Source organism: Mus musculus, chromosome 4 (assembly GCF_000001635.26).
Source record: "Mus musculus strain C57BL/6J chromosome 4, GRCm38.p6 C57BL/6J".
In the NCBI taxonomy this organism is placed as follows: Eukaryota; Metazoa; Chordata; class Mammalia; order Rodentia; family Muridae; genus Mus; species Mus musculus.
The window spans coordinates 136,875,454-136,888,663 of NC_000070.6; the positions used below are offsets into that span (position 1 = coordinate 136,875,454).

General features: G+C 49.7%; 1 protein-coding gene across 1 annotated transcript; it reads right to left on the reverse strand.

Annotated features, from left to right (window-relative positions):
• Positions 1-4,672: 4,672 nt before the first annotated feature.
• On the reverse strand, positions 4,673-10,747 carry C1qb (complement component 1, q subcomponent, beta polypeptide). Its single transcript, NM_009777.3, has 3 exons — positions 10,590-10,747; positions 6,674-6,875; positions 4,673-5,416 (listed from the first exon to the last, which is right to left on the reverse strand). Exons 2-3 carry the CDS (start codon positions 6,852-6,854, stop codon positions 4,836-4,838), a joined length of 762 nt encoding a protein of 253 aa, NP_033907.1. The 5' UTR covers positions 6,855-6,875; positions 10,590-10,747; the 3' UTR covers positions 4,673-4,835.
• Between the last annotated feature and the right edge of the window lie 2,463 nt (positions 10,748-13,210).

Genomic DNA, 13,210 nt, shown 5'->3' on the forward strand with positions numbered 1-13,210 from the left:
CTCTGTCTTAGGGTTTACCATGACCAAAAAGCAAGTTGAGAAGGAGAGGGCTTATTTGGCTTACAAGTCCAGATCATAGTCCATCACTGGAGGACGTCAGGACAGGAACTCAAGCAGGGCTGGGACCTGGATGCAGGAGCTGATGTAGAGGCTATGGAGGGGTGCTGCTTGCTGGCTTGCTCAACCTGCTTTCTTATAGAACTCAGGACACCAGCCCAGGGATGGCCTCGCCCACCATGAGCTGGGCCCTCCCCCATTGATCACTAATTGATAAAATGCCTCACAGCTGGATCTCATGGAGGCATTTCCTCAACTGAGGCTCCCTCCTTTCTGATGACTCTAGCTTGTGCCAAGTTGACGCAAAACCAGCCAGGACAATCTCATATGTCCTAGGCTAGTTGTAAACTTGCTATGAAGCCTGAGCATGATTTTGAATGCCTGATTCCCTACTTCCATCTCCCAAGCACTGAAACTCCAGGTATGCACCCCCACTTAAGCCCCTATGCCAGCTTAACATGGCGTTCCAGTTTAATTTCTATTGCAATGATAAATACCTTGACGAAGAAGCTGGAGAGGTGATTCAGTGGTTAGAGCACTTTGTTATGCTTGCAGAGGACCAGAGTTCGATTCCCAGTGCCCACAACCATCCAGAACTCCTGTTCCAGAGGATCCAACACACTCTTTTGGCCTCTGATACACAGCATGCATGTGGTGCACAGATATACACGCAGGCAAAACACTCCCACACCAAATACTAAAGTAAAATAAACAAAGACATACATACATCTTGACCAAAAAACAACTTGGGGGGGGGGGAGAGGTTTATTTCAGCTCACAGCTTCAGATTACAGCCTCCCACAGTGAAGATGTCTCAGTGACAGGTGCCTGAAGTGGTTTGTCACATCCAAAGTCAAGAGCAGAGAGAGAATGAGTTAACGCTTGCCTGCTTGCTAGCTCGCTTGCTTGTGCTCAGCTGATTTCTCCACTCTCCAATAGGTCAGGAACCCCTGCCTAGGGAATGAAGCCGCCCACATTGGGGTGGTTTTCCCAATAAGAATCACCCAAAGTTATGCCCTCAGGTCAATCCAGGGCAGACAGTCCCTCACTGAGACTCCTCCAGGGGATTCTAGGTTGTGCCAAGTTGACAGTGCTGGCTGTCACATGCAGTGCTAGGGATCAAGTTCTGGCTTTTCTTTACATTTGACAAATGCTCTGTCATCTGAGCCACATCCCAGCCCTTCTGCTTGTTTCTTTACAGAAATAGTTTGGCATCCCCTTGTGTCCGGAATACTGGCTCTCCAGGACTTATTTGTTAGTGTATGCTGGGGAAGGAACACAGCCCTTACCAGGCTGGGTGTACGCTCTGCCACTGAGTGCTGCCGCTAGTTTCTACAGTGGTGTTTCTCAGCCTCCTGATCCTGTAACACCCATCATGGGTGGCTCGTTCAAGCAGGTTACTTTCAGAGTTCCTGCTTCAGCTGGTTCAAGGTAGGGACTGAGATTTTAACTTCCTCACAAGTCCTCTGTGAAGGTGAGGCTGATGGGAGTCACATATGGGGAACCTGGCTCCGTGAACCTGGATCTTCAAAGCTGACTGACACCCCATCCTAGAAGGTCACAGCCCATTCTAAGACTGGGAAGTGAAAGGAGGAGGGGGAAGCTGCCAGGTGCCACCTGGCATCCGTCCTGGGCAGACCATCCTTCTCCTGGTGTCTACTCCCCCCTGGTGGCCGTGAGACTAAAGCCGGCCCGGCCAGCCTTGAAGCCTATGGCTCTCTGCAGAAACATTTCCAGAGCCTGGAAGCAACCGGGCACGGTGGTGTGCACCTATAATCTCAGCAGAGACTCTTGTAAGTCTGAGGCCAGCCTTGGATGTAGGGTGAGATACTGTCTAAGAAAACAAAAACAAAACAAAACAAAACAAAACAAAACAAAACAAAACAAAACCCAAAGCAATTAAAAGCACACGCTGCTCTTGCAAAGGACCTAAATTCAATTCCCAGCACACAAGTTCATGGCTCACAACTGTCCACCAATCTGGGATCTGAGGGCCTTTTTCTAGACACATATGTATCCATTCTCACACACAGACACACATGTAGACATTGTTTTAAAAGTAAAATAAGTCTTGGGCTGGAAAGATGGCTCAACAGTTAAGAGCACTGGTTGATCTTCCAGAGGTCTTGGTTTCAGTTCCTAGCATCCATATGGTGGCTCACAACTACTCATGACTCCAGTTATCAGGGATCTGACATCAGTGGGCACCAGGCACACACATGGCATACAAAAGTACATTCAGGCAAAACATGGATACATATGAAACAAAATAGTCTATAAAAATTATATATATATATGCACACACACACACACACACACACACACACACACCTTAGGGCTGGAGAGTTGGCTCAGTAGTTACTGTCAATCTTCCTAATCCTGTGACCCTTTAATAAAGTTTCTCATATAGTGATGACCCCCCCCATCAAAAAAAAGTTATTTTGTTGCTACTTCATAACTGTTTGCTACTATTACGAATCGGAATGTAAACACCGTGTTTTCTGATGGTCTTAGGTGACCCCTGTGAAAGGGTCTTTCAAGTCCCAAAAGGGGTCGCGACCCACAACTTGAGAACCTCTGGGTTAAGTGCTGGCATTGTTCCTGCAAGGGACCCCAGCTCTGTTCCCAGCACCTACCCGCATCAGGTGGCTCATAGGCATTTGAAGCTCCAGTCACTTTAGAACCGTAATCAGGCCACACCTCCTCCCCCCAGCAGGAGCTGCTCCAGCCCTTCCCATTCCTCCCTTCTCTACCCCTCACTAGTTCCGGTCTGAGCTGGCTGACACAGGTACATGCCAGGTGCATATAAACGGTCAAGACCACAGGGTCTTGGCCGGTCAAAACCACAGGACAAGGAGCCCAGCCCAACCGTTACCTATTAAGCTCCTCCTGCTAGCTCCACCCACCAATCCTGTTTCCCAGGTGGGAGGGATTTAAGGTAATCTGGATTTTCATAGGGCTTCATCCCCAGCCCCGCCTGCTGATTGGCAGGCTCTTTTCTCAGCCGCTCCATCTCTGTTTCCTCTCTTCTTCCTTAGGCTCTACAGCAATCGGATGTCCCTGGCCTCTCCAGATACCTCCAAGTATATGCACAGGCCTGCACTTGGACACACACACACACATACACACACACGTAATTAAAAATAAAAGAAAACTCATTTTTAAAAAAAGCCTTGGAAGTCTCTGTCCCGTCAAGAAAGATTTTATCTGGGAAATGAGTTCAACAGAGGAATCAAGGATGTTGTTGCTACACTGTTTAAAAGGAGCTGAAGCGGACGCTAGAGGGCAGTCACTTGTTTGTAGTCACAGATGCTTGGAAGCACAGGCAGAATCTGAATTCATGTCTGTCTGACTCCAAAGCCAGCACATTTCCCTGCTCAACACAGCTCCTTGGAGTTGGTCCTGCCTGCCACAGGAACACACGGAATGACATGGCTCTGAGCCTTCTCTTTTTTAGCTGTGTGACACCAGGCAGGTTGCTTAGCTGATCTGTCTCATGGTTCCCATTCATGACAGGGCCATCCACTGTGAAGACCCCAGAGTGGTGCAGGGATCTGTCTGACTTTCCCAGCCTGACTCCAATGAACCTAGGAGCCCAGCCTGTAATCCCAGCTACTGGGGAGGCTGAAACAGGAGAACTGCCTGGGTGACAGAGTTCAAGGCCAGCCTGGGTTAACTTAATAGGTCTAAAGGATGGCCAGATCATCATGGAGGGCTTCTAGGAGGAGGAGGCTCCAGAGTAGAAACGCTTTAGAGGGAAGATAAAAACTGGCTGCAAGATGCCCAGGCTCTCAGGCTGGGACTCTTTCCAGGAGACACCAGAGAGCTACTGAAGGGTTTTGTGACATTTGTTTTAGTGAATGAAAGAGCATGCACCAGGCTGGAAAGACTCTAAGAGGGGGCAAGCAAGGTGGGCGGTGGGGAGGGGATTTGTCTATATTGTGGGATCACAATGGCCCCACCATGGGGATGGGGAAGGGATCTCTCTATGTTGTAGGATCACAATGGCTCCACCATCAGGCCCATTTCCTTCCTTAAGCGTGAGGACTAAGGAGAGTGAAGACAGCAACACTCAGGTGTGCGGGGGGGGGGGGGGCTGCCTCCTACTGTGTGCTGGTCCAGAGAGAACCACAATGTCGCCTCCCATCCATCTCTCCCATCCATCTCTCCCATCCTTCTCTCCCATCCATCTCTCCCATCCATCTCTGGTTAACTAGAGACTCGTGTGTGTGTGTGTGTGTGTGTGTGTGTGTGTGTGTGTGTGTGTAGCCAGAGGACAACATTTGGTCTCATTTCTCAGGAACCTCCTTTGAGACAAGCTGAAACTAGAGCTTACCAATTTCCTAGATTGACTGGCCAGTGAGCCCCAGACATCCATCCCCCTGTTTCTGCTTTCCTAGGGCTGGGAATATGATTGCACACTGCCATGCTCAGCATTTTTCTGTGGGTGCTAGGGGTTGAACTTAGATCCTCATGCTTGCAAGCTAAGTACTTTACTGACTGAGCCATCTCCCCAGCCTATGAACATTCATTCATTCATTTTTTTTTTTTTGACTAACACCTCTCAGGCCTCCTATGAGCCAAGGGCTGGGACTCAGACTCAGATTAGACCACAGTCTTTTGGCCTTGAAGAGTTTATTGACCCATTCGTTCTGTAACATCTACAGGGCTCTGGTCTGGGTTTCAGGCAGTCAAGGGGGTGATGTCAGGGGTCCAGGGAGGATTGCTGGCAGGGAGGCAGGAAGATGGTGTTGGATAGGTGTAATTTGACCCCGTGATTACGCATCCATGTCAGGGAAAAGCAGAAAGCCAGTGAAGATGCTGTTGGCACCCTCAATGCCCAGGAGGGAGTTCTTGTCTGTGGCCTGCAGGTGAACAACCTCCTCTTGCTCTAGCTTCAAGACTACCCCACCTGTGGTCACCTGGAAGGTGTTCTGGGCATAGTCACAGAAGGTGACTACTTTCTGCATGCTGTCCCGATCGCGGCCACGAACGAGATTCACACACAGGTTGCCCCGGGAGCTGGCATGATAGGTGAAGTAGTAGAGGCCAGGCACCTTGCAGGTGAACTTGCCGTTGCGTGGCTCATAGTTCTCGTTCGCGTTGGTGATCACCTTTTCGAAGCGAATGACCTGGTTCGGTCGCAAGGGGCTGTTGATGGTCCTCAGGGCAGAGAAGGCGACTTTCTGTGTAGCCCCGTAGTCCCCAGAATCGCCTTTGGGACCGCGGGGTCCAGAGGGGCCTGGAGTACCCTTAGGGCCGACGGGACCCTTAGGGCCAACTTTGCCTGGAGTCCCAGGGATCCCTGGGTCCCCTTTCTCTCCAAACTCACCAAGGTCTCCAGCCAGTCCAGGGAGCCCTGGAGAAACAGAATCAAGAGAAAAGAGGAGACTAGAGGTCACAATGACAAAACAAAGAGAATGGGGTGGCACTTTGGATTGTTCCTTGTGCCTCTCTGGGTTCAGCTGTCCAACTATAAAATAATGGGCCTCCTAGAGCCTCCTAGTCTCCTTCCACTCTAGGGATTTAACTCTGTTGACAGTCATCAGGAACTGATACGCAGGGCTTCAGTGAGTGGCACCCCCATGGAGCCATGTGACCCCCTGAACTTGGTCAGCTCACACACCTTTGTCAAACTTAAGCCCAAAGCAAAAGGCAGTACATTCACAGCATGCATGCTATCCTTTCCCTTCCCTCGCCCATGGCAGACATCCTTAATCGATCTCAGCACACTGCTGGCTACACCTAGTTGTGGATGGTAGAATTTCTCTCACATCATCCCTCTAAGCAGCCATGGTCCCATCACCATGAGACAGAAGGAATATTCTGGTAGGAAATCAGAGCACAGTGCCAAGAGTGTACACTCTAGGACAGTGGCTCTCAACTTTCCTGATGCTGTGACCCTTTAATACAGTTCTTCATGTTGTGGCGACCCCCAATCGTAAAATTATTTTGTTGCTACTTTGTAACGTTATGTTTTCTACTTCTATGAATTGTAACATAAACATCGGATATTTAGGATGTCTAATATGTGACTCCCAACAGGGTCATGACCCACAGGTTGAGAAACACTGATCTAAAGACACAGGCATGCATCCCATGTAATGCCTGCCATTCTTAGTTGTGTCACTGAGACATAATGAGGCACTGACTCTGGGCCTCAGCTTCCTCATCTGTAAAACGGGGATGATTGCATTTTGAGGATAGTAGGCTTCTGAGAGAAGAGGGGCTGCCACCAAGGGTGGCTTACAGTCCCTGGATTACAGAGGGAACTTCAAAGCGATGAGCCTCTCAAGCCTACACCTGCCTTTTCTCACAGATGAGGGTAGCTGCTTTCCCTGGAGGTCAGGGTGTGCTCAGGACTGAGGCTCTGCAGAGTGTTCTCCCTCCTTGCATGGAGGAAGACAGGACCCCTTGCTTTGTATGAGCCCCACTACTGACTGGGCTTCCTTCCCACACATTTCACCTGTCTGCAAAAGGGCAATTAGAAGCCCTTTCTGAAAAGGTATTGGAGTCTCGAATTCTCCTGCAATCTCTAAGGCAAGTGATTATGACTCGGGAGATAGCAGAGGGAGGTCATGGACAGCAACATTCTTGTTCCCAAAGTGTACAGTACCTTTCTCCCCCTTTATCCCTGGAGTGCCTGGTTGGCCATCAGAGCCAGGAACCCCAGGGACCCCAGGGATGCCAGGGATGCCAGGGGGCCCGGTGCAGCTGCTTTGGGCCCAGGACACATGGAGAAAACCTAGAAGCAGCAGTAACAGGTGTGTCCAGACCTCACCCCACTGTGTCTTCATCAGCTCAGCCTCAGGGGCTTCCTGCGGGGTGAGAACACATGGAGGGTTACTGCCATGGTAGCTTCCATCTGTCATTAATCCATCCATTCATTTATCCATCTACCCATCCATCTATCTCCCCATCTGTCCAAACATTCATCCATCACTGCAAAAAATCATCCATCCACTATCCATCCATCTCTTTATCCATCCATCCAATTACCCACCTTTCCATCCATCTCTTTATCCATCCATCCAATTACTCACCTTTCCATCCATCTCTCTATCCATCCATCCAATTACTCACCTACCCATTTTGCCAACCATTCGTCTAGTCTCTATCCACTCACCTGTTCATCCATCATCTAACTACTTCAATTGTCTATCTATTCACTATGGTACATATCTCCATTCATCCATTCACCCATTCATCTGTTTGTCCATCCATCCACCCAATCACTCATCCATCCATTCATCTATCTCCTCATCCATTTATTTGTCATTGAGCCTACCCACTTCTTCATCTATCCATCCATGCACTCATGTATCCATGTATGTAAGTATTCATACATGGATACATTTTGCCATCCATCTGTCTGTCCATCTATCCATCCGTCCTTCCACTCACCCACCCATCTGTCCGTCCGTCCACCTGTCCATCCACCCACTCACCCACCCATCCATCTACCTGTCTATACATCATCCATCCATCCATCCACCCATCCACCCATTTGTCCATCCATCCATCCATCCATCTATTCATCCATCCATCCATCCATCCATTCATCCATCCACTCACCCACCCATCTGTCTGTCCATCCACCTGTCCATCCATCCATTCATCCATCCCTGCATCCACCTATGCAGCATCCATATAGATTGCCTTTCATAAACTAAACTCTGAGGATTCTATGGCAACAAGAAAGAGATGGTCTTGGCCCTCAAAGTCCTTAGTACTAAGAGGAAGCAGCCAAAAGTACACAGGGAAACTGAGATGGACAAGATGGATTGGTGCTCTGGTAGATGGGCAATGGTGCCCCGAGGGAGGAGGGCTGGGCTGTGATAGGGAGAGACTGATTTCAAATGGACTGTCTTCTCTACAGGAGATAAGTAATGTTTTGGCTCAGATCTGAAGGCTCAGGAAGGACTGAGACAAGAATGTTCCAGAAAGGAGAGAGGAGAGCTTGGAGAGATGTCTCAGAGGTTATGAGTAGTTTTGATGCTCTTCCAGAGGAACTGAGTTCAGTTCTCAGCATTCATATGAGGCAATTCACAAATGTTTGTAACTCCAGCTCTTGAGGACCCAACATCCACGGGCTCCTTACCTGCACTCACATGCACACATTCACCTGCAGGCACACACATCCCTATATGTAGTTGAAACTAATAAAAATATGGGGCCAGAGAGATGGCTCAATTGGTAAGAACACACGTTCTTGAAGAAGATCCAGGTTTGATTCCCAACACCCATAAGTCAGCTTATAAGCATTTGTAATTCCAGTTCTGGGCGATTAGATGCCCACTCCTGACCTCTGCAGGCACCAGGCATGCACATGCAAACATGTAGGTGAAATATTTACACACATAAAGTAAATCAATCTGATGTATTATTATAGATGTTGTTGTTGCTGTTGGTTTTGAGACAGAGTTTCTCTATATAGTCCTGGCTGTTCTTGAACTTACACTGTGACCAGGCTGGCCTCAAACTCCGAGATCCACCTACCTCTGCCTCATGAGACTTGGGACTAAAGGCATGCGCCTGCCACCATGGCCACTACCACCCAGTGTAAATCAACATTTTTTAAATAAATGAAATAAGTTTCTTTAAAAAGAAAAGAAATGAAAAGAAATAGAATGTTGCAGGAGGAAAGATGGTGTCTTAGTCAGGGTTTCTATTCCTGCACAAACATCATGACCAAGAAGCAAGTTGGGGAGGAAAGGGTTTATTCGGCTTACACTTCCATACTGCTGTTCATCACCAAAGGGAGTCAGGACTGGAACTCAAGCAGGTCAGAAAGCAGGAGCTGATGCAGAAGCCATGGAGGGATGTTCTTTACTGGCTTGCTTGCTCTGGCTTGCTCAGCCTGCTCTCTTATAGAACCCAAGACTACCAGCCCAGGGATGGTCCCACCCACAAGGGGCCTTTCCCCCTTGATCACTAATTGAGAAAATGCCTTACAGTTGGATCTCATGGAGGCATTTCCTCAACTGATGCTCATTTTCTGTGATAACTCCAGCTGTGTCAAGTTGACACAAAACTAGCCAGTACAGATGGTGTAGCCTGAGGATAGACCACCAAGGCTCAGCACAAAGGCTTCACCTGATCTGCATGCTGGATCTGTCTCAGGCCTTCTCTTTCCTCATTTCTCATGTCTGAGCCAGGGCATGTAGCAATACGCCCATAGTGAGGATGGTTATTGCTGCAAAGAGAACACCGAGGCTCAGTGAGGCCACTTTCTCAGATCGCATGGGAAGAAATGATGTCAACGTCTTTGCCCGCATCCCAGGCCACCTTTGCTGGCAGAATATTCTTAGGTTCCCAGGGGGCTGTAGTTCAGCAATAGAACTGTGTGGCCCTCTTCTTATCCCAGGCAATTGAGAAGGCTTATGCTGTAGGCTGTTTTGAGCAGATCTATGTGGCCATCCTGCAAGCCTTTGGTCAAAGATTTTCCTCCAGAAGTTCTCCCAGGCTACCCACGTAGCTATGGAAACCCCGGTGGGAACCAGAAACCCTGAGCTCTTGTCAAGATCTGTTACCCCTGCTGCTGGACCCCTACAGCATCTGAGATATGGGGTGTGATGGACTGCCCATCTCCCAGATGAGGAAACTGAGGCTCGACAGTTTGAAAATATTTCCTAGTATCACCCAGCAAGCTGTTCAGGGGCAGGGCTAAGGCAGGACTTCTCTCTGGGCACAGTTTACTGTTCCACAAGATGGGGGCAATGCTGATCTCTAGTCTACATTGGGAGCCTCACATTTCAGGTTTGGGGAGTCCCTCCAATCCTCTTGGTTGGACTACCCACCTTTTATGCCAGTCCACCATTACAGCACCTCGCTCTCTAGCATGGAGCCAGACTACCTTAGCTTTGAACTCCTGTCTGCTGCTGCCTGGCTGTGTGACCTCAGACAGGAGTGTATCTGCCTCTCTGGTCTCTTGGACATGTTCATTTTTGGCTTCCATGGCTGACAGTGACATTAAATGAGGTGGCACTGGGTGGATTGAGGTCCTTTGGGTTACAGGTACCCTTTACAGCTATAGCTTTGTCACTCAGGATTAACCAACTGCGCCCTCCAATCCCAGATGCCAAGGACACGTGATACTGGACACAAGAGGCCTGGGTTCTTATCCTATCTCTCCCTGGCTGACATTTTCAAACCCTGAAGGTCAATCAAGCTTGGTCTCCGCCAGGGCTCATGCACCCATCATAGTCTATGTTCTCTCCAGAAGGGATTTTAGGATCAGAGAGGTTCTGAGACTGGCTGAAGATGGCCAGCATGCAAGAGACAGAAGTGCCACTCGGTCTCCATGGTTCCTGAGACCACGATCCTGGCGGCTCCTATTACAGGCTGTCTACTCATCCCCTGGGCCCAAGTAACCACATATACCTCCAACCCTAGTTCACTCTAGAGAGCCTATGCTGTGGACCTGAGCTTGGGCTCTAAAAATCCAGCCCATTAATATACAGGTGTTTGTAGTTAGAAGAAAGGCCTGTGTTGGTGAGTTAACCCTCCTCTCCCTGCCCCGTCCTGCTCACCTGTGTATGGAATCCTGGTGTTCTGTGATGCTTCTAGGCCGGACAGCAGTGGATTCCCAGAGCCCAGAGCCTGCTGCTGTCCTCAGAAAGCGGAAGTCTGGGTCCCTAGAGGCAGGAAGAACCTTCCCTTGCTGTCCCCTCCCAAGGCCCAACAGGCTGACCCTCTCTCTATCACCCCTCTGTTCCTCCCATCCTGCTGCCCTCAGGAAGTTTCAGGTCCTGTTTCTGCTTCTGGGGGGAAATTACTGTAAATGACGACGCTGACCAGCCTGGTTTCGCCAACTCAGCACCTGTGGATGGGGTTGGTGGTGGGAGGTCGGGAGTACGACCTGTTCTTAGGGACTATCCCCAGATGGCTGCTTGCCTGCCAGCGTCTTGTGAGCACATGACTTCTACAGAGAAGTTCCTCTATGGATACAGAGTGGCCCATCTATGGCCTGTTTTGACTACAGCTCTGTATCTTGCCGGCTAAATGCTCCCAATATAGGGAGCCCCAGTTTTCCTTGCCACTGCATGATGGAGCCGTGTCTGTATACACTCTGTGGCTCTCACCGGCCTCCAGCCTGGGAGGCTGTGGGACCGGAGAAGACGGGGAAGCAAACGAGAGCGTGCAGCTCGTGAATTGTTAATGGCCTTTCATGTCCTCAGCTTCCCCCTTTCTGGCCTTATCTCTTCCTCTGCCTCCCTCTCCCCACCTCTGCTCTCGTCTCTGTCTTCAGAAAATAATCTAATAATGAATTTTAAATGTATTCATTACTTATTCATTCACCTCCTTCCACTCGCAACAGGGCTTGGAGCCCTTGACAATAACAGCCACAGAGAAGGGACTGCTCCCTATGGAATGACAGCAAGACAGAGCTGCGGAGGGGCTTGGAGGTCACTGTGCCCACCCTGTCCCTCACTTTACACTCAGGGAAATGAGGTCCAGAGGCATGAGTTATCATCCAACCGGACTTTGTTGGAGGGGGGCACAAATACTATGAGCTATAGTCTAGGGAAGAAGGCCTTAAGGGGTAGCAAAGAGTCCTGTCCTTTGAGGGCATCCCTTTATGGGAGGCTGGAGTTAAACATTAAATGTTTCTGTGGTAAATGTCACAGAAAAATCAGTGAATTTTAGAACCCATGCTCCAGAGCAGACCCAGAAGCCAGAGAGCTCTGGGGCCAGGGTCTAGCTGTGCTGCTGTGACTGTGTGTAAGTACAGCCAGGTGTCACCCAATACCCAGAGGGACAAGAGGAAAAGAGGATGACTCAGCCAGGTTCAAAAGAGATGGGAGAGCTGAGGGCCATGTGCCCAGGGAACCGGCTGTCACTTACTTAGCTTTGAGGCAGGGTCTCACTCTTTTTATCCCAGGTTGGCCTCAGACTTAAAATCCCGTGGTCTCTCTGTCTCCCACGTACTGGAATTACAGGTGTGCATCGTGATCACCAGCCTCGGGTCCCTCTGAGGGTCCTAGGCTGAGTCTCTGATTCCTGAGTAAATTGCCAGTAAGAAAATCTGAACTCCCTAAGTTTGAACCCCAGTTTCCAGTCATATAGGCCAAAGCATGTTCTTAACTGGGGTTCTCTCAGGTCTACATCAGAGATGGTAGAGCCTGTTTCCTGGGGCTGTTGGTGAAACAGGGGAGGAACCTTCAAAGTCCAGGGCCCTCAGACACAGTATTATGTATATGAAGAGGGGACAGACTTGGAGCAGACAGGGTCTATACATCAGGACCAGGCACTGAAAGGGTGCCTGAGCCTTGACCTCTGAGTGAAGCATGGTACTGCTTCCTTCACGTCCTGATAGAGAGGGTGACACCTACTATGTGGGAAAAACAAGAGAAACTCCAGTTGCCCAGGGCCCAAAGAAGTCTCCTGCAGATGGGTTCTGCTTCCTGCCCTGTCCCGCCTTTCAGTGCCCGTCCCTCAGCATGGCCAACAGGCTGGCACATTCTGAGGTCTGTTCCTCTTGATACAGTGAGGACAAGGAAACACTTTTGGAGGAAAGGCCTGGGCGAGCAAACCTTGTTTTCTGAGCACAGGCTCGGCTCTGGCAGCATGGCTGACCCAAGTGCTGTATTGATTTTTTTTTTTTAACCAAAGAAAAATGAGAAGATTTATCACACAGGGCATCGCTGGGTGACCTGTTAAGTGGCTGATGGAGGGACAGCTGGGAATGCTGTGGCCAGTGACCCAGGCTGGCCGTGCCAAGTGCCCAGATGTGGTGATCCAGGCGGGGTTCCTCAGCCCCGGCTCTGTGTGTGTGTGTGTGTGTCCTTGTATGCACATGTGTGCATCTGTCTTTATATCACTCTGTGACATCTTACCCATTTCATGAGCCCCTATTGCGTGCCAGGCAGGCATCCTAGGAGTCCCACATAGGACTGTTCACAGTCCTGTGAGGAACGCTGACCCTTCAGCCCACCTACTACTGCCTTGGGGCTTGAAACCTAGTTCTGTTTTTTTTTTTTTTTTTTTTTTTTTTTTTTTGGTTTTTCGAGACAGGGTTTCTCTGTGTAACCCTGGCTGTCCTGGAACTCACTCTGTAGACCAGGCTGGCCTCGAACTCAGAAATTCGCCTGCCTCTGCCTCCCAAGTGCTGGGATTAAAGGCGTGCGCCACCACGCCCGGCTCCTAGTTC

Excerpts from the sequence above, each read along its gene's own strand:
- C1qb (NM_009777.3), bottom strand. The coding sequence starts at position 6,854 with ATGAAGACACAGTGGGGTGAGGTCTGGACACACCTGTTACTGCTGCTT. Across the intron at positions 5,417-6,673 it reads AGGGATAAAGGGGGAGAAAG|GGCTCCCTGGACTGGCTGGA; the intron begins GTACTGTACACT and ends CTGTTTCTCCAG.